This window comes from Corythoichthys intestinalis, chromosome 3, assembly GCF_030265065.1.
Source record: "Corythoichthys intestinalis isolate RoL2023-P3 chromosome 3, ASM3026506v1, whole genome shotgun sequence".
Lineage (NCBI taxonomy): Eukaryota > Metazoa > Chordata > Actinopteri > Syngnathiformes > Syngnathidae > Corythoichthys > Corythoichthys intestinalis.
In genome coordinates this window covers 23,181,080-23,206,486 of record NC_080397.1, presented here as the reverse complement: position 1 = coordinate 23,206,486, position 25,407 = coordinate 23,181,080, and the positions used below count along the sequence as shown (strand labels likewise).

The 25,407-nt window shown below is 39.2% G+C and overlaps 1 protein-coding gene across 4 annotated transcripts in view; it reads right to left on the bottom strand.

The window, feature by feature from the left end:
* The window catches only part of sema6a (sema domain, transmembrane domain (TM), and cytoplasmic domain, (semaphorin) 6A), a 242,861-nt gene that overhangs the window by 62,534 nt on the left and 154,920 nt on the right, over positions 1 to 25,407 (bottom strand). For all 4 annotated transcript variants that reach the window (XM_057831645.1, XM_057831646.1, XM_057831648.1 and 1 more), the window contains 5 exons: positions 25,227 to 25,315; positions 21,114 to 21,331; positions 15,771 to 15,902; positions 9,400 to 9,555; positions 663 to 836 (listed from right to left, as the gene is read on the bottom strand). In XM_057831645.1, the coding sequence (XP_057687628.1) occupies positions 663 to 836; positions 9,400 to 9,555; positions 15,771 to 15,902; positions 21,114 to 21,331; positions 25,227 to 25,315 (769 nt within the window). The remainder of the gene's footprint in view (positions 1 to 662; positions 837 to 9,399; positions 9,556 to 15,770; positions 15,903 to 21,113; positions 21,332 to 25,226; positions 25,316 to 25,407) is intronic.

The window sequence follows — 25,407 nt, the reverse complement described above, 5'->3', positions numbered from 1 at the left end:
TTCCAAAGCTAGACAGCTAGTGAACGACGCCTTAATAATCAGACTTCTTACTTTTTCATCTGATTTATTAATAAAATGGCCTCAAACCATTGTCCTCTTTAGACCGTAGTGAAACTACATAAAAAAAGTACACAAGCATTGCTTTAGCAACAACGTTAGCTTAGCACGCTATACAGGTTCACTAAACATAAACAAAAAGCGTCTCATACAAAAAATATAACATTTCGCTTACTAACATAATATGTACATTCTTTACAACAACCAAACTTACGGACAAATCTTGTCCAAGGATCATATAAGCAAAACATTACAACATAGGCGTCAGCCCGAGACGTCGTGCAGCCATATTGAACTGGTAAGAAAGCAATAAACCATGTCGCGAAGCGACCACAAGAGTTCGCTGTTAGACAGCACAAAAAACCTTGCTGTAAAACTTACCAAAAGGCAAAATACTGTCTGAGCGGGACATGTGCGTTAATTGCGTCAAATATTTTAACGTGATTAATTTAAAAAATTAATTACCGCGCGTTAACGCGATAATTTTGACAGCCCTAATATATATATATATATATATATATATATATATATATATATATATTTATTTATTTATTTCATATTTTCTTAATATTTCAGCAGTAGAAATAAATAGAAAGAAAACATACTTGTCAGGATTGTAGACATTGACTTCCTCCAGGAACAAGCTGTCGTTTAGGAAGCCTTTGTTCATCTTAGCAAGGAACTTGAGGATAATGCCTTTCTCAGATCCCAAGAAGACCACAGTGTTGTTCTTATAAGGGCCCGCCTCACTGTCCACCACAATGCGTGTCAGGCGATAGCTAAAGCAAAAAGCACCAACAATTAGTTCCCATTCTCTGGTCCGGATTAGAAATGCATTCCATTTCACTTTGGGTTCAATTCACATGGTGGAAAATCCGTGTAAACCGAAATCTCAAAAAAAAAAAAACATGAAATATCACATACCGGTCGCATTGATAACAATAATGTAAGCAGGAAGATGGTTTTGTGCATGCACTTTTTGGGACAATAAGAAAAAATGGTCCATTATCCTTTGATTGTACAGGACTGTCTCAGATAATTAGAATATTGTGATAAAGTTCTTTACTTTCTGTAATGCAATTAAAAAAACAAAAATGTCATACATTCTGGATTCATTACACATCAACTGAACTATTTCAAGCCTTTTATTATTTTAATATTGCTGAATTTGGCTTACAGCTTAAGAAAACTCAAAAATCCTATCTCAAAATATTAGAATATCATGAAAAAGTATACAAGTAGGCTATTCAACTAATCACCTGAATCATCTAATTAACTCGAAACACCTGCGAGGGTTTCCTGAGCCTTAAAAACACTCAGCTTGGTTCAGTAAACTAAATCACAAGTATGGGGAAGACTGCTGATCTGACTGCTGTCCAGAGGACCATCATTGATACCCTCCATCAGGAGGGTAAGACACAAAAAGAAATTTCTCAAAGAGCAGGCTGTTCACAGAGTGCAGTTTCAAAGCATATCCACAAAAAGTCTGTTGGAAGGGAAAAATGTGGCCGGAAACGCTGCACAACCAAGAGAGATGACCGCAGCCTTAACAAAATTGTGAAGAAGAGCCGCTTCCAGAATTTGGGGGAGCTTCAAAGACAGTGGGCTGAAGCTGGAGTCCAGGTATCAAAAGCCACAGTTCACAGACGTGTCCGGGAAATGGGCTACAATAGCCGTATTCCCATGGTCAAGCCACTTCTGAACTCAAGACAACGGAAGAAGCGTCTGACTTGGGCTATGGAGAAGAAGCACTGGACAGTTGCAGAGTGGTCCAAAGTCCTCTTTTCAGACGAAAGCAAGTTTTGCATTTCATTTGGAAGTCAAGGCGCCAGAGTCTGGAGAAAGGCTGGAGAGGAGCAAAATCCAAGTTGCTTGAAATCCAGTGTGAAGTTCCCACAGTCAGCAATGGTTTGGGGAGCCATGTCAGCTGCTGGTGTTGGTCCACTGTGTTTCATCAAGTCCAGAGTAAATGCAACTGTGTACCAAGAGATTTTAGAGCACTACATGCTTCCATCTGCTGAAAAGCTCTATGGAGATGAGGATTTCATTTTCCAGCATGATCTGGCACCTGCCCACAGTGCCAAAACCACCAGTAACTGGTGCACTGACCATGGCATCACTGTCCTTGATTGGCCTGCTAATTCCCCTGACCTGAACCCCATCGAGAATTTGTGGGGTATAGTTAAGAAGAAGATGAAAGACACCAGACCTACAAATGCAAATGAGCTGAAGGCCGCTATCGAAGCATCCTGGGCATCAATAACACCTCAGCAATGCCACAGGCTGATTGCCTCCATGCCACGCCGGATTGATGCAGTAATCCGTGCAAAAGGATTCCCAACCAAGTACTGAGTGCATCAATGGACATTTTCAAATGTTTGATTTAGTTTTGCTGTTATAAAATTATTTTTTTACTTGGTCTGAGGAAGTATTCTAATTTTTTGATATAGGATTTTTGAGGTTTCTTAAGCTGTAAGCCAAAATCAGCAATATTCAAATAATAAAAGGCTTGAAATAGTTCAGTTGATGTGTAATGAATCCAGAATGTATGACATTTTTGTTTTTTTAATTGCATTACAGAGAGTAAAGAACTTTATCACAATATTCTAATTTCCTGAGACAGTCCTGTATATAAACAAAATCAAAATGTGTTTACAACCTAAAGCTATGTGTATTTGTGTATCATTTGTTCAATCAATTTCAATTTCTGATAAAAAAAAATTAAATTAACCAAAAACGTCAGTCATTAGAACTTTTCATTTGCTGTAAAAAGAAAATTGCTTTGATCTTCAATTTTCAATCTGGTGCTTATAACAAGAATGCGATAATAAATTACGGGCTCAGAGCACCTTCTTTTATTAATTTCGCCGACAAGAATAGTTCATGTTTATGTGTCTTCTCTCTTAACTCTCGCGTGCGTGTATAGGAAAGAACAATTAACTTCTTTAAATACTTTAGTTTATGACCGCAACCTGGACAATAACACACACCGATGACTCTGGGTAGCTGAGCTGAGCTGAACAACTCAAAATAGATGAAAAATCATGCATTGAGACCGGACTTTCAAAAAAATCTCCAAACACCTCAAATTGAAAATTGAAAATCAAAGCAATGTTAGCTGATTTCATTACATTATACAAAAAATGCAAAGGTTCACATTTCTTTGCAAATTATTGATTTGAAATTCAAAATTGGTGACAGCTGTGGATATTTAAGTGCAATCGAAAACCAAGTCCAAAGCGCCTCTGATTATTATTATTATTTGTTTTAAATACATGATAAATCAGTGAATAGGGCAATCCAATTCTTCCTTGACGTACGCGCCATGTTTTACGGTGTAATATAAAACAAAAAAAAGCACAGAATATTGACGGATGTCAATATAGGGTCTGATTTCTTCCCCATTGAATCAGGTTTGCAGATGTGCAGTCCTCAATCTCTTGGTTGGGAAATGTTCCACCGCATTGCTCGGAGTGCAGCGGGCTTACCGGTAAATGAAGATCATAGTTGCTGCTTCACGTTTATTGTTCATACGAGTAACAGATGGCAATAAATTGCACCATCAGGTAAAAAAAAAGTTGCAGATTTCCACCTCTCACCTCTGGATAACTTTCGCTGAGTTCTGTTTGTTCATTTATCACCGGCAAAATGAAAGCATGTAACATTGCACAAAGATCACAGGCTCAATCAGCGTGCCTTTCATCAGGCAGCTCAGCAGTCGAAAGGGGGAATGGCCACAGCAGGGCTCCAATAATTTTATTGAGTGAGATGACTTAAAAAAATAAAATAAAATAAATGAATAAAAAGAAGCCAAGTCTATTGACATCTGCAAGGAGAAAGTTGAAAGCTAAGCGTCATCCATCCTCCTTTAGAAGCTCATGGGTAAACTGAACTTATCACCATAGTACTTATGTAGCAGTAAAATCAACTGTAGATAATCAACAGACCCTCCACATATGAAGTTAATTTGTACCGGGACCTTGTTTGTAAGTCGAAATGGTCGTTTGTTGAGATGGATTTTCCCATAACAATGCATTATAATTCCATTCATTTGTTCCACAGCCCATAAACCTACACTAAATCTTTAATAAATACTGCTGGTACTATTACAAATGGTAATTACATTGTATTAAACTAAATAAATCATAAATAAAAATCAGAATAATAATATATTTTTAATAACTTCTGTATAAAAGTAACAAATCTGCTTCTAATGTGACAGACGTGTTTTGCGGACTCTACCTGAAAGCAATGTGTGGCTGATGTGACAGACTGAGAAAGGTGCGGTAGAGCTATTACTTTCTCTTTTAATGTTTTGTTGTTGGCGTCACCGGTGGCGGACAGTAGACGAGTTGTGTTGCACAAGTTCTGAAATGAATGATTAAAAACCTGACAAAGCTGGCGATTTCTTTGGCGATGTTACCAAAGTAATTGTCACCTTAACTTAAAAAGACTGCTGAACGAAGGTTGGAGAAGGACCGTCGAGATCGTGGACATTCTACAGCCGTATTGTTGAGCCATTTCTCGGATGCGCACACAGTGCTCATATTTTTCTATCATTTCCATCTTCATTTCAATGGTAAGCATCACCTTTTTCCTTTTTTCACCACCTTCACTAACCTTCTTGGAAGCATGTTGATTTTTGTCGCAAGAAAATCTGCCATGCGGCAAAACAAAGAAACTGCGGCGCTGTCATAAATCACAAAGTTCAAGCATGTCGTCTGATGTAGAAACAAATGGCGAGTCAAATTTTATGTCGACTGTCAAAAAAATCGTGTGTCGAAGCGATCGTATGTCGAGGTACCATTGTACAGGTATATGGAAAAGTTTATTTGTTTCCATAGTTCCTTTCAAAAGGTCAAATGTTAGATAGGCACAGATTACAGATTCAGGGCCCACATTTTAAGTGATTTCAAGGATTTGTTTATTTTTCACATATCTCGGGCTTCCAGCTCACAAAAACCACGAAAACAGGATTTCTAAAAACTGAATACTGTAAAGAAATTATATACAGTATATACAGAACAGGCCAGAGTTTGGACACACCTTCTGATTCGTGCGTTTTCTTTATTTTCATGACTATTTACATTGTAAATCCTCACAGAGCATAATCAAACTGAATGAACACATGTAGAATTATGTACTTAGCAAAAAAAAGGTGAAGTAACTAAAACATGTATAATATTCTAGTATATGTAAAATACCCACCCTTTGCTCTGATTACTTTTTTGCACACTCTTGCCATTCTCTTGATTAGCTTCAAAAGGGAGTCTAAATGTCTTTTGACTTCACAGGTATGCCTTTTCAGGGATGATTAGTGGAATTTTTTGCTTGATCAATGGGTTCCCCCCAACTTGGGGGATTTATTTGTCTTGCATTGAAAGAGATGTGTCCAAACATTTGGTCTGTACTCTATATATTCATTCATTCATTCATTCATTCATCTTCCAAGCCCCTTAAGAGCACGGGCATGCTGCAGCCTATCACAGTTAACCATGACCAGTAGGCAGGGTACACCATGAATCGGTTGCCAGCCAATCGCAGAGCACAAGGAGACAATGAATATATTCATATTATATATATATATATTTTGTAAATGGGTTTGTATATTTATTTAATGTTTCCTATATTTAATGTTTTGCCTTTTTTCTAGCATTAAAGAGGGTAACACTAACGTGACAAGCTTAAGTAGAATGGTAACACTTTGGCTAGGTTCATACTATAGGTCAGGGGTGGGCAAACTATTCCACAAAGGGCCGCAGTGGGTGCGGGTTTTTGTTGCAACCCATTAAGAGGACACCTTTTCACCAATCTTCTGTTTTACAAGTGCAATCAGTTAATTGCAGTCAGGTGCTTCTCATTTCTGCTGAAACCTCATTGGTTAAACTATCTGTGCTGGGTCAGTTGGAACAAAGACCAGGACCCACTGCGGCCCTCGAGGACCAGTTTGCCCACCCCTGCTATAGGTTATAATGCACAAATCCAATTTTTTCGTGTTTCTCCGACTCGAGTGAGGCATTAACTTGACGGTCTGAACGTGAAATGTCGCATAGAACTTGATAATTTCAAATCCGATCTGGGTCACTTTCGTATGTGGTTCAAATCTGATCTGGGCCACATTTTTCCAGACTGTAGCGGCGGTCTGTACTGTCAAGTCTCCCAAATCAGAATTCATGCAGAAATTGCGTCATCAAATAGCGAGAGAGACGCTACGGTAGCGGTGCAGCTGTGCGTTATTTGCGCCTAGCTTGCATTGAACACGGCTTTTGGGGAAGGGCCGGGCTTGACAGCAGTCATAAAAAAAATAAAAATGGGTTGAGGATAAGCCTGAGAATGATCGGTTTTCTCTCTGCTCTGTATGAGCAATATTTCAACATTGCTTACACGGCCGAGAGTTGGAGCGATCTGCCCGTATGTGTGTGTGTCATGCACGGACAGTGCGTACATGCTATTGATCCATATAAACTTTGAAAAAAAGCCCAAACAGGTATTATTTATGTCTGTTATTTGTGTCCTCTTTTTGAAAAGCAAAATATGATATCCCTGGAATGACGGATGACAGCCAGCATGTGTGGTCATTTGTTTTGATGCTTCTGCGCATAAGGGTCCTCTTGCTCAGCGCGTGTCGGACTGCGAATTAATGCGCATGCGTAATACTTGAATGATCTCAATGGACAAAGGCAGTCTGAACGGGCGCGCCAAAAAAACGATATGACAAAAAAATCGGATTTGTGCATTAAGACCTGTGGTATGAACCTAGCCTTTGGTCCTCTGAAGTGGTCAATCACTGCGTCCTACCATATACAGATATGTGCACGCAATGTAAAGAAGAAAGCACAATCTAAAGAAGAAATATAATAGACAATAGAAAGACACAAAATTAACTTGAGGCAATAAGAAGGGTCCCTCTCTTTACATTATGGGTTCATGAAAAGAAAGTCAAATCCTCTTAACCCTGTTGGCCATGCCTTTGCTCTAAATGTCTCTTAAATTTCTTGAAGCTCTAAATCAAATCAACAATAACAGCAGTCTGAAGAGCAAATGTGGTTTTGGTGTATTCAAGAATCTGGGGGGAACCAAGGCCAACATCAGTGGGATTTGATTTTAGCGAAAGAAGACGGTCTCAAGGACATGTTCTGTTGTTCCCATCTCTTGAGAACTCCTCGTTTAAATTCTTTGATTTATTGTGCCCAGCCAGCTGAGGTTGCAGGAGCCAAAAATGGATGCCAGGTAGTCTTAAACGGTATCACTGCACATGTTTTCGGTTGTCTCGCTCATCTTCAAATCATCTTCTACAATGAGACACTGACAGCTATCATAAAAGGGCTTGCTCTCCTCCACTACATACGCTTCAGTAACACTTATTTTTTCAGTTTACACAAGGGCCTTTAACCGCTGACTCGCGTGCAAAACACTGCTCATTGCAACGTCATCTCCAATGAAATAAAACAGGGATTATGTAAAACCAAAGAAATATGGGCATTTTCATCACGGTGCAGTGATGAAAAGAGAATGGCAGTTCTAACCTTGACGATAAGTGTTCATATTCTAAACTGGGCCGTGGCGGTAAGTAGGTCAGACCGCTGCAAGATGTGCGATGAAGATGATGATAACTTGCAAAAAGCCAGGAAGAATTCTTTAAGCGGCTCATCTGCTTTGCACTGGTACCACCAGTGAGGCTTGTCAAAGGTTTGCCAAGCACCCCAGCAATTCAATTGGAATAACCTAAAAATTGTTAGGCTGACTGTGTGTTCTCCACATGTACTGCTGTTAAAATGTTATGCACTGACTTTAGAGGAACCAGAACAGTGCAAAGAATCGTAAGAAGAATTATCAGTGTTAGCAGTAATCAGAATTTTGGTTAATCTGTTTCAAGAATACATCATTTACAATAATATCCATTGTTACATCGTGTATTTGAAGTAACAGGAGAATGGCGTCCTATCCATATTATGACCTCATGAGTCAAACTCAACATGTCCTTCCATTTGGTGTTTCAAGTAATTGATTAACATTGCTAATTCACTTGTACTACTTGTTTTTATGAAATTGATACATAAAAACAGATTTTAAAAGCATACGTGTATATTCAATATACTGTACAGTGGTACCTCGACATACGAACGTGTTGACATACGATCCTTTTGACATCCAACGTCTTCATTTGTCTAGACATATGCTGACATGATCGAAATACGATGATTTACGACAGTGTTGTAATTTCATTGTTTTCCAGCAAGATGGCAATATGGCAGATTTTCTTGTGAGACAAATCAACATGGGTCCCAAATAGGTTAGTGCAGGTGGTGAAAAAAGGAAAAAGGTGACGCTAACCATTGAAATTAAGAAGGAATGGATAGAAAAATATGAGCGTAGTGTGCGCGTCAGTGAACTGGCTCGACAATACGGCCGAAAATACGTCTACGATCTCAATGGTTCTCAGGCAGATGGACGCCATCAAAATGGTCAACGCTTCCAACGACTATCCTCTTTAAACATCGTAGCGCTATTTCGGAGGAAATGGAATGCGTTTAGCTGATATGGACCTCCACCCGCCGTCTCCTCCGACCTCCATTCGCCATTCTTTATAAGTTAAGGTGACAATAAAAACACTTTTTTGTTTCCAATTTATCATTATTATTGTTATTATTCCGATTTGTTTATAATGTTTTTGCTTTACAATGTATAATTGCTATTTGTAATTGTACCTAAAGTATTTATTAAGGATTGAGCATATGTTTTTGAGCTGTGGAACAAATTAATTGAATTATGATACATTCTTATGCAAAAATCCAGATCGACATACAACTATTTGGACTTACAAACGAGGTCCTGGAACAAATTAAATTAATAGAGGTACCACTATATATCTATGATCTTAAAATGACTCAAAAGTTCTTAAAACATGAAGTGTAGGACTTGAAACTTGTCAGTCTTGACATGAAACTTGACTCGCGAATTGAGACTTACTTGTGATTTGCAACACAATGACCACCTCTGGCAATATGACAAAAAATGGAGATGTTGAACCATTTTCATATCACTGGAAAGTGGAGACCTCAGCAGATATCACACATCCTCTGTCCATCCGTGTCTATCTGACTCAAAATAAATGTACATTTATACCTCTTTTGACTTAAATCAGACAAAACATAGACTGTTGACTGTGTCTTGATCAGTATAAGGGAATATCGAAACAGTAAAAACAGGGCACCAGCTGGCCTGTGGCGTAGTGCCGCTGCGTTTTAATGAGCCTGGCTCTCAGAGTAGCACTTCAACTAATTATTGCGCCGCTCTGAAGTGGTTCCGGTGACAAAAGTCTTTGGAGTGTGTAATACCTACCGAACCATGGTCTTGAGGAACCAGGGCCGGTTGGCAATGGAAGGCACTGCTTCATCCATTAGGGGATGCATCTTGATGAAGTTGAGTGTGTCGTCGGGGAACTCATTGGAGACTTTGTACCTCTCCATCGATGGACTGCCGGCACAGGTGCCAGGCCTGGAAATGTGCAAGAAAAAGACAAAAATTAAATCAGCTACTTTTTTGGACACTGAATGGTTATGCCGACTGTTCATATCCACTCAAACTTAGAGCTGTATCAAATAATGTTGTGATAGATCAGGATTAGTAATTACCTTTGCCAAGTGCCTTTGTTTTTTGTTTGTTGGTTGGTTGTTTTTTTGCGAATGATTTTGTAAAAGCTACATGGTCAATTTCTACAAAACAACCAACTGAACATCTATGGACTCCAGATTAAGATTTTGATCATTTACTATCATCAATTTTTAATTACCGTATTGGCCCGAATATAAGACGGTGTTTTTTGCATTGAAATTAGACTGAAAAAAGGGGGTCGTATTATATTCGCGGTATAGATGTTATACCCATTCACGACATTAGATGGCGGCAGAAATCATTGAAGCGATGTTCTGTCATGACAGAACTCAGCTACTAAGTTTAACCAGTTTGCACTATTTTATTGCAATGTTTTTCCTTATTCGTATTTGTTACATGACTACAGTTACACTTCACTTTGATGGTTAATGCATTTATTGCTATTTTGTTGTTTTATCACAGTAGATTTATTTTTTAGGTTTATTTACATTTCAAAAACCAGAAGCCATTCCTTTACAAATGTGATTGCACTTTAGTTTACATATTTAAATGTTCAGATATTAAGATTTGAATAAATAATAATAACAATAAATAACATGCTCTTTCTCTCAAATATATTGTTATAATCATTTGTTTTGGATATACTGTAATTATTTTCTGTATAAAAATTAATTTGGTGTTCAAAAAGTCTTTTTTCAAACTTGAGTATTGAAAAAGAGGTCTATAATCAGGGCCGTCTTATATTCGGGCCAATACGGTACTTTGCCATTTGAGTCAAGATTGAACCATTTGTTCCAATTCCACAATCAAAAAATTTTAGTCCCATTTGTTTGAGTAAAAAATCAACGAAAACATAACACAATGGCCGTCATTGAATTGTAGTTATAGTTCAACCTTGACGGGCCTCTAAACTCCAAAGTGTGTGACTGTGCATTTATTTATGTGTGGTGTATAACTTTTATCCATCATTGTTATAGCTGTTTGTAACATTTTGTTCAACTCATTCAGGTCATTACCAAAACATAAAACGTGTCTGTTATGATGGGATGCAGTGATGAACACTTAAACGAATAGCAGCATGTTTGATACAGTTATTTGCATCTAATGAGATTGTGTGTGTGTAGTTTATGTATAACACTTTGAGGACAGGTGGTGTCCGATTCTCTTTGGTTACAGTATAAAGTGACATGCTATCTATCTGATATCTTTACTCCGAAAAGGTGAGATGGCTGTAAAAGAGAAGCTGCTTTTGATAGCACTTCCCCTTTGCAGGCATCTCACCTCGGAGAGCTTGTAAAACACTTTTACAGCTAAGTCTTTGATACGAAGCCACGCCATAAAATCCACACCCGCTCTTAGAACTATTAGCCAGCTGGCTACTGAATGTATGAGGTGGCAGACATGTAAGGACCAGACACCGACATATGGAATTCAATTTGAAATCAAAGTTGAGATGTTGTGGTTGAGAAAGTCAGATGATTAAGTTTGCATGTCAGGGGGAGTCAAGACACTCAACTCAACTTATACTGTTATCTCCTTGACAACGCTAACTGGAAATCTGTCAGTAGCTTCAGTGTACATTAATAGCGTGTGCCTGGGTTTAAGCACATTAAACAACTAGTGAACTAAAATTGTTAAATAATGACTGAACTTAGAAAGGTAAGAAAGCATTCCCTAAAAAAATTAAACATTATTTCGCACGGTGTTTGGCTCGGACATCCAAATTCCAAAAACGAATTTCAGTGAAATGATTATTGACCCAATCCAACCGCCCATTCCTGGTCCACCCTAACCGTACCCCATACATACACACTTAAGGCCACTTAATTTGACCAACTTTTTATCATTAATAAATGAATAATAATAATTTAATAAATAACAAATACATTTATTATTTATTTATTCATTTATTTTTTTATTTATTTACTATTAATTAACTACAGGCAAACCTTTAATTAATGTAGCCTACGTTTTGCTTAATTTTATGAGTCATTCACCTACAGACATAAAATGCAGGTGATGGCCTTTTGAACTTAGCCTTTTTTAACATTTCTGTCAAAATCATTAAGTCTGCAGTGGGTAACGTGTGCACCTCACCACAGTTTAATCATTTCTCACCATAACTATACAGGGATATACTTAAGTAAATTCATCCATAAAATAAGTTTTGGGTAACACTTTATAATATCTATTAACTAGTTAATAGATCATTAGTAAACTGTTAATAAATGATTCATTGTTGATTTGTGAAGTGTTAGTTAACAATTTGTTAAGCATTTATAATGATGCTTTATAGATAGTTAATATGTCATAAATAAACTTGAAGGTTATTGAGTAATAAATGAATTGTAGGCTGTATGTTAATGATTTATACCTACACATCATAAATTTGTAATATACAATTTACAAGTTATTAGTAGATTACTAACTCATGATTTAAAGTATCAGTTGTGCAACTACGCCTCATTTCTTAATTGTTAGTGAATGAGGAATAAGTGCTACTTTAGAATAACATATATAAGCTCATAACTAACCTTAATATATGAACTCACACTTTACAGATCAGTTGTTAACCGTTTGCTAACCATCTACTAAACTTTAAAGAACTGCAAATAGGTTATATAAGTTCAAAGTACAGAAATTTGATGTGATATGTAAAATATCAAATTTTTGTACCTCAAGCTTGTCCACCCATAAGCCTTTCTGTGTGCTGTACTTTACCAAAAAAACACCAAAGATGAAATGTTAAACATTTTGTTGAGTGCATAGAAACATGCACACTGAGCCATCATATGGCAGAACATCAAAACACTAGAACAAACCCATGAGTTTGTGACACTTTTTGTGCTAAACACAGGATCAACTGAATTTACGAGGGGCATTTAATATCCATACATCACAGCAAACTGTTAACAAACACTTTAAAAGTCAACAATAAACCATTTATTAAACAATCTAGGAATGATGTATTAACTAGTTATAACAGATAGTTATTATAGAGTGTTACCAATTTTGTATTTTTGTTAGTTACTGGAGGATTCACTCTCTGCTATCTTGCAGGCCGCCTGCCTTGACTGAGTGACTGACTGACTTCCATGACGAGAAAGCCATATAAAAGCTTCTTATTGGCTAATTTTGCTGACTAAACCAATCAGCGCGTTCTCTGTCAAGCCGATTCAAGTTATTAATTTGCCTGCGCACGCTCACTCGCATTGTAAAAAAAAAATCACTCGCATTGTCCAAAAAAACACCAAACCAAAAAAAAAAAAAAAACACTCCTTAGCATGGTCACAAACTCCAGGATATTTTAGCCCACTCCTGGGCATCAGGGAGCCACTATCAATATCAGGGAGACTCCCGGAACTTAAGGGAGACAGTGTATGTCTGGTTTAGCTGCAGGAACATAAATGGACCAAGTCAGAGAAAGACCAAAGTCCGCAAAATATAACTTCAAGCATTGCTATTTATCCGTATGATTTCATAAAGAACACGTTTCTCACAATTGGGCTTCATTTGGCGGACGACTTGAGGATGTTATTAAGGGGGCAACATTTGCATAATCACACTAAATGAGGGCCCACAAATGTTGGAAACGTCTCAGTGCAGTATAGCTTCATTTACGTCCGCAGACATATGGTGAGCAGAACGGAAACAGACACTTCTTACGTAGGAGAAGCATGTAAACGGTTCGACAAGGAGGCTAACACATGGAGGAGCAGTCTGCTGCAGGGCTGGACCTCTGGGTGCCGCTGAACCCGGCGTCTGTTTGCCACCACATAAAACAGGCTAGAGGATAAAAATGAAATAAATCACAGCAAAAACAACCGCCTGGCTGTCTGATCTTTAGCCGACCGGAGGAGGAAGCGAGTGTTAGTTCACACCTACGCTCAATCGGACAATAAGATGCTCGTCGCTGAGGAACCCACTCTTCAGTCATACAGAAGCACAAGCAAACCCACACTCATGAAAAGAAGAAGCAATTACTTTAACCCTGGTCTTTGTAGTAAATCTGTTCATTTTTGTGAAAAAGAGCCGAGTATCTTTCTGCTGGCTAATTAGCAAGCACTAGATTGATCAGGCTCAAGCATTTGTGGAATGAGGCGGCCATCTGTAAAATGATCTCATGCTTCATTTCTCGATGCGAGCTCCTCTTTGATAGGGATCGCCTGTGTGTTCTAGTGTAACCTAATATAGTACTAGCAAAGCCCTACTTAAAATGTGAGTTAATTGAGCAATCTTTTTCAAATCAATTTGTATTTGTTTGTCCATGCATACGTTAACAGGATAATGACTTGAGAAGAGACAATTGGGAGGAGTAACTGGTCGATTGTCACATCAAAAACAATAATTCAGAATGGAAAAGAACAATAAGCTAAATTTTGTCAAGATCTTGATTTTTTTTGGTCCTACAACTTTTTTGTTAATAGCCTTCTTTTGGGTCCATTGAGAACGATAGAACTGAATCATGTATGGGTCTTTGGGGTGGGGGAAGGTTTCCAAACTGTCAAAAAAATAGAATAAAAATGCATCCTTCTGGAAAAATATAGTGTTAAAAAAAATACAGAAATCATAAACTTGTTGCACCCATTTCAAAGAGCCCCCCCAACAATTTAAAGAGCGTTAGGTTTTTTTTTACTTCTTGCACTTTTAATAAACTAGATAGGTGTGATACCATACGGTCGAAATGTGGTATTATAACAATAAAAAATAAAGTTCTCAGCTATATCTGATCTTTGATCCACCCCAGCCCTCCCATTCAGTTCAGGATGTGCATAGAGCTGTACCTTCACGTCAAATGGAGTGAAAGTTAAGTCTTATCACTCGGATTTTTAAAACTTGCACTCATACAAATTAGGGATGTACCGAAAGCAAAATTCTTGTCCGAAACCGAGAACCGAATATTTGAAACACTTGAACACTGAAAAGCCGAATAATACTCATGTATACAATGCATTTTGTCTCTTTAAAAAAAAAAAAAAAAAAAAGTAATAATATTATTACTATTACTAATATTATATAATATAACTAATACTAATATTACTAGTAATAATATTATTTTCTGATCCAGTACCTTTTAAACAATATCCCAATGTTTTGTTGTTGTTGTTGTTTTTTTTAATAACAGGCTTAAATAAAACATGGTGCCTTCTCACAAGTACGCAACCATATTCCGAATTGTTCTATGACGAGATGGGTCTCACGCCTGCAATTGCTAAGCTAAACGCGATCATGATGTACGTTAGTGTGGAACTATAGTTCACAACAACAAAAAACATCAGTTCTTGCCGAAACTAGTAAAGCTCTTTACGAGGCTTTTTATTACAATCTATTCCTTACAATAAGACTCAATGTTTTCTTGTGGAACAAATGGAATCGATCGAGAGCTAGGCGAGTGGGCCAAGTCCTACGATGACAAGGCCGAGCGAAGTCGCTCCCAGCAACTGGCAGAGGGGGTGTGGAAATCGCGGGACAAAATGTGACAAAAAGTCGTGCCGTAAAAGTATTGTACTAATTCCATTTAAACACAGTACTACTTTATTTGTATACTGTTCACTCCAAACTACAGTATTCGTGTACGGGCTCAAATGCACTGTACTCTATGTAACATGGTACATCGATGGAAGCAACTTCAGAACGAGCGTGAAGCAGCGATGAAATTTATTTCATTTTCCTTAATTTAATAATTTATATATATTTGATACCTCAAAATACTTCCAAATTGCGGCCATGTTGGCTGTGAGCCAATAGTGTTAGTGAGACAGCGTCAGCCAGCGTGTTGCTTCTCGCTGTGTTTTGATCACGTCACCACAAGAGGACTAAAATTCTTCACACTATTCAGTGGTAAACTTTTGGTCTTCAAAACCGAAATCTGATAATGCATTTTTAGCTATTTTCGGTCGATCGTTTTCGGTGCCGAATTTTCGGTCACATCTCTAATATAAATGCTTCTGTAACTTACTTTAAGCAGCCAACTAACAAATACACAAGTGGGAAGAAAATTCCTCACTGCAACACACTTGGTAGACATAATAATGTGACAGATTGCACTGTGTGCGCAGGTCTGTTTGTGGACACTGATTAATTAGCTTCAGTGGTACCTTGGCTTTGGAACCCTCTCCTCAGGAAAAGGCGTCCAGGTGGAGTCTGGGGATTTTTGCTCTTTGAAACGCCCGGTGAACGCGTTGGCCACCTCCGCCATGTCATAGGCACACACGGCCGAGCCTGGAATGCTGCCAACGCACAAACACAGCAAAAAAGCCCTGATGAACGAACACATCAAAAATCTACCTTTCCAAGCCAGGGAATAGCACAGCAAGACAGAAAAACAGATTCAAACTCTGTAGGGATTTGGCTTCAGCTGTACAAATTTAAATTTTAGTGTTGACAAGTCACTATAAAAATGCCATATCTAAGCTTTATGAATATTAAACTTGTAGTATTGTAGGCTGAACCAATCATTCATTCAAAGTATTCAAGGTATTTTTGACCACATAATTGTACCGGTTCTAAATAAAGGCTTAGTATTTGTGGTATGTTCTCAGTGTGTGAAGATGGCTTAACATTAACAGCTTGATCCTAGCACTTATAGGTTTTGAAGTCCATTAAACCTCATCATTGCGTTGTCCTAGACTCCAAGGAGCGATTGAACCACATTGGACAGAGACCAAATGCTGTGTACTCTTTGACTGCAGAGTCAGTGGAGGTCTGTTTATTTTTCATGCTAACACAGATTACTGCCCCAAGTCAACACAAGAGCTTTATTTCTTAAAATATTTATCACAATATAATCACAGTAAGAAGTCAAAGTCAGATGAATACAGTTTTCTGCTAGGGTTTCTAGATCATATTTAAATCTGAGACATTGTCTGTGAATAATATAAACCAGACATGTCCAAAGTCCGGCCCGGGGGCTAAATGCGGCCCGTGGTCAAATTTTACCCGGCCCCCTGCCTCTGTCATAAAATCACCAAAGTCTGGCCCACACACAGACTTAATAAATTGGTCAGCAGTACGGCTACCAGCATATGAAGTATCTAATACACTAAATGCTGCTCATTTACCTTCTAAAATGCAGCAGCACTCTAAGCAACATTACCCCGTGTGACCCTTTACTCCCAATTTTCTAAAATGGCGACAATCACCGAAAAAAAGAAAGTTGACTGCGACGGCCGACGCTTCAAGGATAGGTGGAAATTGGACTATTTCTTCATTGAAATACGAAACAACTGTCTGCCTCATTTGCAAAGAGACAGTCGCTGTTTTTAAAGACTTCAATGTGAGGCGATATTACCAAACAAGACACGCTGACATGTACGACAAGATTACAGGGAAGATACGTAGCGAGAAATTGAAGTGACTTGAAGCTAGTTTAATTTCACAGCAGCAGTATTTCGCAAGAGCCCAAGAGTCGAAAGAGAATGCCACAAAGGCTAGTTGCGAGATTGTTGAAATTATTTTAAAAAATAATAAAGCAAATGTGACACACAGAATGGCTTGTTAAAATTTGCTTAAATATATTGTTCTACGTAAAGGACGTCAGCCAAGGTCGTCCCCCCACAATTTTACCACACCAAATCTGGCCCCTTTTGCAAAAAGTTTGGACAACCCATTTTATTAATGACTTGGTGTTAAAGTGCCGTTTTTTAAATAATGCAAATTGAGCCATTCAAATAATCTGACCTCCAAGCAAATATGAACACACAAGTGACGGCAATAGACGTGCAATTCATTTCAGTTAAAATGTATTGAACGTCTGTCATCATCACTGGCACCGAAACATAATCATTCACAGCCAGTGGACCCTGTTCAAATGGCTTGAACATCTTTCGCCGTCAATGACAGCCAACGAATTAAGGATGAGTTACTGTATGCACAATGATTTAAACCAATGTGATCCCCACAAAATAAAAACAGTATTTCAGTCTTTACTGATTCGCCAATGACTGGACTACAGGAATGAATGAGAAAACAACTAGGAAAAGTCTGCAGAAATAAAGTGATGTAGTGCTGCAGGTTCGTTGTGGTACAAATATTTGATTCACATTGGGCATTGGCAAACCACGCTGTGCTGTTACGCCAATTAATTTAAGCGCAGTCTTTCACTTGGATAACTGGCGGATGTTTATGTTTTCGACTACTGTTTTGATTTAAGTCTATTTGAGTTACGTATGCTATATTTAGCAATGTGCCATTAAATATGAAAGCTGCAATGTTCAAGGCCTGCCAAGTCCTATGAGGACACCATGACTCCATCTCTCCGAAAGCCTCGAGGCCATCAACGTTCATCACAAGCCAACTGTGATGGACAACAGATTATTTTATTATTGCTATTCACTTAACAATGGAAAAATCCCGATCAATGATAGCAGCTGTTTGCCTCTATGCATAGCATATTTATGAGTCACTTTTTGCTATTTTACAGCAAGTCCACAATCAGAAAATCCAAGTGTAACAGACTTTCTTTCATAACGAAGTGCGTTTTGGAATGATCGGGCTGGATTTTCAGGCCATTGCATCATGGCTAAAGATCATCGTGAAGACACAAGCACTGACACTGATGGTATTATGGTGGGCTTGAAAATTACAGACATTGTTGTCTACAATAGTGATGTTAGACCAGGGTTATCCACACTTTTTCGGCTTAGGAGCTACTTTTCAAATGAACAAGCCCAAATGGGTAGAAATTCCATGCAGCGGTACCACTGCCCCAAGCTGAGCTCTCTTATTTTAATGCATACATTGCACTGCCCTCCACACACAATCCCATTGGTAGGTGGGTCCCTCTCTATGGTGTGGCTCCTGGGGAGTGGCCTCCCCTCTGCCTAGGTTGCCAGCCGCAGGAGTGGGGGGAGGTCGCGGCTCCGATCTCGCGCCACCCCGCAGCGGCCCCTCGGCCTGCCCCTGCTTCCACCTTCCCATCTATTCTCTGCCTGGTTATCCGCCCTGCACTGCGTCGCGGGTCGCTGGTTGGACGCCGGTGTGTCGGCTGGGTGTCGTCTGCCCCATAAGGGGGACCGTGCCCTGCCCTGGGCTTGGTGGGTCGTTGGGGGGTCCCATGGTGTGCCGTGCCAGTTGGGGGGGCTGTGGCTCGTGGGCCGGGTGGGCGAAAGGAGGTGGGAATGGGGTTGGGGGTGCGTTCCCTTTTCCCATCGCTGAAGGTCGGTTGATGGGGGCGCGGGTGGCCCGGGGACCCACCCAAGATCCGAGGGGGTGACGATGGCCTTTGCTGGGCCGCGGGAGGAGGGATGAACTGCACTAGCTCCTTCCCCCTCCGACCGCCCTCCCCGGGCTGGCTGTGTGGGGGATGGGCCCTGGGGTGGCGTCCACGCGGCGTCTTCGCTCGCCTGCGTGGCTGTCGCATGTTTGATGGGGCCCGCGCAGGGATTGGCGATGGGGCAGCGTAGGGTCGGTTGCCAACGGGCTTACACTCAAGGGATTCACACGATTACTGGTTTCTATGTTACAGAGCTGATTTGTGTACACCCCCCCCCCCCCCCCCCGCTTCTTTCTCTGGTCAACAGGCTCCCCACATGGTGTCAATCGGAAATACATCTAGCTGACGATAGCATCAACATATTCATAGTTAGTGCAGGCGTTCAATGTATTTCTTGTTGTTGTTTGTGCTTCTTTTCTTGTGTTTCTTTTCTTCGTTCCCCGTTAACTCGTTCCTGTTCACTGCTTTGTCTTAATAAACGAGCTATGTTGAATGATTACAATGGGAGTATGTCATACTCCCATGTGAAACGTTAAAACTGTTCAGACCAACCGGACACTTAGACTTCCATTCTCCGTGTCAAACAGCTGAACAGGACAGGTTTAAAAAAAAAAAAAAAGGTTCGTTAATATACTGTATAGATACAGTATGTGTATTCCAAATGGTCTTGCTTTCTGTAAATGACGACAGGCTGAACGTCATTAAATGACTTAACCCATCTGCTGCCTATAGTCTAAATATGCTCCCTCTAATTCACCACCATTATTGATAAAATGGAAACGCACGCAACAAACATGGCACTTATGAAAAAATTCAGCGGCGCCGCTTCATGGATCCATTAAACACGCTCAATTGCAGTGTCACGAGCAATTGTCTTATCTGCTTAAAAAAAGAAGTCATAAAATGAACAATAATACTTGGGAGCCCTATGGCTTGGTGGTAATTTTCAATTTAGATGCTGCCTATGAATATGAAGGTCTTACTGAATACAAATTGTGCAAACGAAATGAGGTTAAGCACCTGCACGGCAAAAGGGCAGCGGGTCTGTTTTGATTGGAGATGTAAATGTTGACCCAGTGGACTCTCACATCGCCACGAGGCTCCATGCACGCACACACTTAGATCTTGCAAAGGTCGGCCCTGTCATCGTGTGGATGAGCTCTTGTTTTGATAATTGAGTTAATGAATGCAAAGTCGTTGTTGATGCACACATACAAAAATGTGCTTTTGATCTGTGTCTGATCTTTGGAGAAGTTACCTTGTGTGAGTGTGGGGTGAGGCGTGCATGCAAATTTCACTTTTTTGAGCTTTTAATCATGTTATATGATCATTCCCTGGTTAAATACACAGTCGGAGTGGTTTTCTGAACATTCACCTATGTTTGAGAAATCTTCCATTCAGTCTTATCTGCAGGTGGAGACTGTTGAAACGTTCGGTGGGACCTACCTCCGCCTCTTTCCCCGAGCTCCTCCTCTGCCCTGACGAGAGCCCGACTGCTCGCCTAACCCGCGCCCCGCCTCTCCTTCCCCTCATGTAATGCTTAGCTAACACTTCACGCTTGGGTGGACTACAAGTCGGAGAAAGACAGCTGCATTTTAAATCGAATAATTTTCCAAAATTTCGACGAGGAAATGCATTTTTGGATGCAAAGGACTTTCCTCTTTTCACACTACCACAGGAACAAAGCACTTCGTCAGAAATGGCTGGACTTGGTGGTGAGAGAGTGGTGAAAAATGACAAAAAGTGAGAGTGTCGTGGGGGGGGATTCTTAGAGACATAAAATCCCATTTCCAGCTAATTTACAGTTTACATTAAATCATGCATGAAATATATACATTTGATAAATCAACTCAAGGCAAAATTGTTACTTGAATGTGTTTTATAATTATACCATATGGCTGAAAAATAGTAGATATCCCCCCATTTAAAATGCCATTAGTCTCAAACAGGGGTCCGCATGGTTTGAGTAGAAGCAAAATAGCCTTACTTTATCTTCACATTACAACTTTTTTTTTTAATCTATGAAATATTAAATTGTTAACATAATATAAGGTTTCTTGTAAACAGGTAACTTTCTTATCCTCACATTTGATGTGTACACGTAGGAAAGTTAATTTGGAGTTAGGATTACAAAGGGGCCTCTGAAAAAAATTCCGCCAATTAAGTGGTCCCTGCAGACAAAAAAAATTGAGATTATCTGGAATAAAATCTCTAAAACAATAGCTACCTGTTGTACGGTGTGGAGAATGTGGCCATCACGACATCCTTCCCGTTAATGTGAATTACGTCCGTCACAGCCTGCAGGATGTTGAAGTAAAAATGGGAGTCCCCAGGGATGGAGCAGTTCAAGCGGGACTTGAGGAACGACGTCCATTGCTTCTCTAGAACGCGAGGTGAGCCGCCTCTGTCATTCTTGCAAACCCTCGCCACCCGAGGAAACACCACCTGGCCACATCAGCGTGAAGGTAAAATTAATGGCTGCTAATTTTGAAGATCACATGATGAGTTCCAAAATCAAAGCAAATCCTTTAGGCTGGCATCTGTCAGCTAAAAGTGTCAACTAAGATTGGACAGGCCAAAATTCTAAAGGTCTTTCCGATTTGACGTATAACAATTATCGTGATGTTTCAATACTTGCCCTCAAAAATAAGGCAACTCGAACACTTGTATGAAAGGCCATGTGGGCAGTCGCATGGGTCGTGGATGCAAAAAATCAAACCTTAGTTATCTTGAAAAAAATATTTTGCTAATTACTTGATTAAAAAATAACGTATTGCAATTGCTTTAATGATTATTTTAATTTTAAAATCAACAAAGTTAGATTACAAGTGACTTAATTATCTTCATTTAGCTGCCTAATTAAAAAAAAGAAAAAAATGACGTCCAGTTTTGACAAGAGTTAATTGGATGTTTAAGACTAAAACAAATTGAAAATCAAATGCAGAAAACACCTGCATTAAAAAAAAAAAAAATTAAAACAGCATTGTTTCTGGATTTCGCTTAACATAAATAATAAGATATTGAAGATATTAGAGTTATACAGTACAGCATCACTGGTAATCACTTATTTGTAAGTGCTCATTTCATGTTTTTAGATGAAAAATCCATAAATTTGGCATTGCTGTTCAAAATAACGTGTGTCTTAAATTCAACTCACCAATGATTTCGGAGTTAGCTATCAATAAGTAATTGGCTAAATATGAATAAGGAATGTGACTAGCCGCTAGCATTGGCATAAATTGGGGTATAAAATTGTTTTTTTGGGGGGGGTGTCAAAAATTCAGTAGGAGTACGTGAATATAGGTAACATCTGAATCAAGTGCCTACACACCTTTCAGAAAGGCATGTAAAATAAAATACAGAGATCCCTCGTTATTAGCGTTTTAACAGCATTGGAAAGAGATACATTTAAGACATGGCTTTTCCCTTTTTTCCCCACACAAAACAGTAGGGCAAATAAGTATTTAGTCAACCACCAATTGTGCAAGTTCTCCTACTTGAAAAGATTAGAGTGGCCTGTAATTGTCAACATGGGTAAACCTCAACCATAAGAGACAGAATGTGGAAAAAAAACAACAACAAAAAAACAGAAAATCACATTGTTTGATTTTTAAAAAAATTATTTCCAAATTAGACTGGAAAATAAGTATTTGGTCACCTACAAACAAGCCAGATTTCTGGCTGTCAAAGAGGTCTAACTTCTTCTAACGAGGTCTAACGAGGCTCCACTCGTTACCTGTATTAATTAACTCATTATCAGTATAAAAGACACCTGTCCACAACCTCAGTCAGTCACACTACAAACTCCACTATGGCCAAGACCAAAGAGCTGTCGAAGGACATCAGAGACAAAATTGTAGACCTGCACCAGGCTGGGAAGACTGAATTTGCAATAGGTAAAACACTTGGTGTGAAGAAATCAGCTGTGGGAGCAATTATTAGAAAATGGAAGACATACAAGACCACTGATAATCTCCCTCGATCTGGGGCTCCATGCAAGATCTCACCCCGTGGCATCAAAATGATAACAAGAACGGTGAGCAAAAATCCCAGAACCACACAGTGGGACCTAGTGAATGACCTACAAAGAGCTGGGACCACAGTAACAAAGGCTACTATCAGTAACACAATGCGCCGCCAGGGACTCAAATCCTGCACTGCCAGACGTGTCGCCCTGCTGAAGAAAGTACACGTCCAGGCCCGTCTGCGGTTCACTAGAGAGCATTTGGATGATCCAGAGGAGGACTGGGAGAATGTGTTATGATCAGATGAAACCAAAATAGAACTTTTTGTTAGAAACACAGGTTCTCATGTATGGAGGACAAAGAATACTGAATTGTATCCGAAGAACACCATATCCACTGTGAAGAATGGGGGTGGAAACATCATGCTTTGGGGCTGTTTTTCTGCAAAGGGACCAGGACGACTGATCTGTGTAAAGGAAAGAATGAATGGGGCCATGTATCGAGAGATTTTGAGTGAAAATCTCCTTCCATCAGCAAGGGCATTGAAGATGAGACATGCTGGGTCTTTCAGCATGACAATGATACCAAACACACAGCCAGGGCAATAAAGGAGTTGCTTCGTAAGAAGCATTTCAAGGTCCGGGAGTGGCCTAGCCAGTGTCCAGATCTCAACCCCAAAGAAAATCTGGGGAAGGAGTTGAAAGTCCATGTTGCCCTACAACAGCCCCAAAACATCACTGCTCTAGAGGAGATCTGCATGGAGGAATGGGCCAAAATACCAGCAACAGTGTGTGAAAAGCTTGAGATGAAGTTTTGATATTGACCAAATACTTATTTTCCACCATGGTTTGCAAATAAAGTATTTAAAAATCAAACAATTTGATTTTCTGTTTTTTTTTTTCCACATTCTGTCTGTTTATCTATGTTGACAATTTCAGGCCTCTCTAATATTTTCAAGTGGGAGAACTTGCACAATTAGTGGTTGACTAAATACTTGTTTGCCCCACTGTATTATTAAAAAAAAAAAAAAAAACACTTACATGTACATTTTTTAACAGATGTTTTTAAGCACTGCAAATGTAATAAATGCATGCATTAAAGAAAACAATGATTTGTAGATGTATACATGCATATATCTTAAACATTTTAAATGAAATAGGGCTTTTTTGAGTTTTTTTTTACAATTGAAAAAAATCCGCCACGGACTAAGAGCGCGAAGTTTAAAGTGCGAAGTAGCGAGGGATCAGTGTACATTAAAAAGATGGCTTTAGTTAGAGCCACGCTCTAATTACAGCACTGCCACGAGAGGTGTAATTGAACTATAGACATTGTGTACTTAATAGCAATACATCCAACTGTGACGTAAAAACACCTCTTGCATCAAACATGCCATTATACCTAAGACAAACACGCCCCGTGACGAATACACACACACACACACCACATCTCCTCCTTTAAGAAATCTCATGTATGTTAACGGGAAGATTACAGAAAGAAAAGGGGCCACTTTGTGGAAGTGAACATGTGACAAGGTGTCACTTTTATTCATTTTACTTAAATCAGTCACATGTTGGCTTACTGAGAAATATCACTCTCTGGTTTATCCGCAAATTACAAAATATACACGTTTATACACACATGAGGCTGATCATTATTTTTCTTTAGGCGACTAGTCACATCAATTTTTAAGTATTAAAGCAAAACAAACCACGACACGGCTTTCATCAATGCACCAGTCACCACAGGTGAAGTGTTTTTAAACACTAATGCCAACCTATTTTGTATTCAGTAATGATGCGTTGTCGTCAGTGAAAGTTAAATTGCCCAATTCTTCCGCCTTGTGTGATATTATACCGCTTTCAAAACACTTCTCAAGACCAAGCGCTCCCGTCTGTCACTCCTGGCGGGGAATCCATTATTCCAGCGTTTCTCGTTATCTCGCACATTTCATTTGTTCTGAAAATGCATATGGGTAGACCCATTTTCCATTTTCTTATACCTGCTTTCCAATTAACTTTCACTCGGCATTATCCAACAGCTGAATTGAATGAATTAAGCACAAGGAGTCTTTGTTGCAGTCCCCCAGGTGCAAAAACTCGATCTCATTTCTCATTGAGGAATTCTACTCGGAAATCACAGGGGGGTGAAACCGTATCATACGGATACAGATATACTTCAGAGGGTATATTTAGAATTTTTAAAATGGGATCTCTGGATCTATTTTGGATCCTTCATCCTGTCCAGTGTTGATTTGTTACAGAAAAACATTTTGGCCCCATTCCAGGTATGTGATACACTTGCATCCTGTTAGTAACTCCCTGCTTAAGCATGACATCTCTGATTGAAGCTACACAATAACAAAGGCCATTGCTTACCTTTCCCATTGTGTTGTACTCCATAGCAATTTCCCTGAAGAAGAAATAGATGAAGTCCCCATAATTGACTGCCTGCACAAAGTAGGGCTCTGAGAAAACAAAAAAAATGACACAAATTGTTGCACTAAGAGATGTGACATGTTATTTCACAATCAACAACAGACATGTCATGTCATAATGT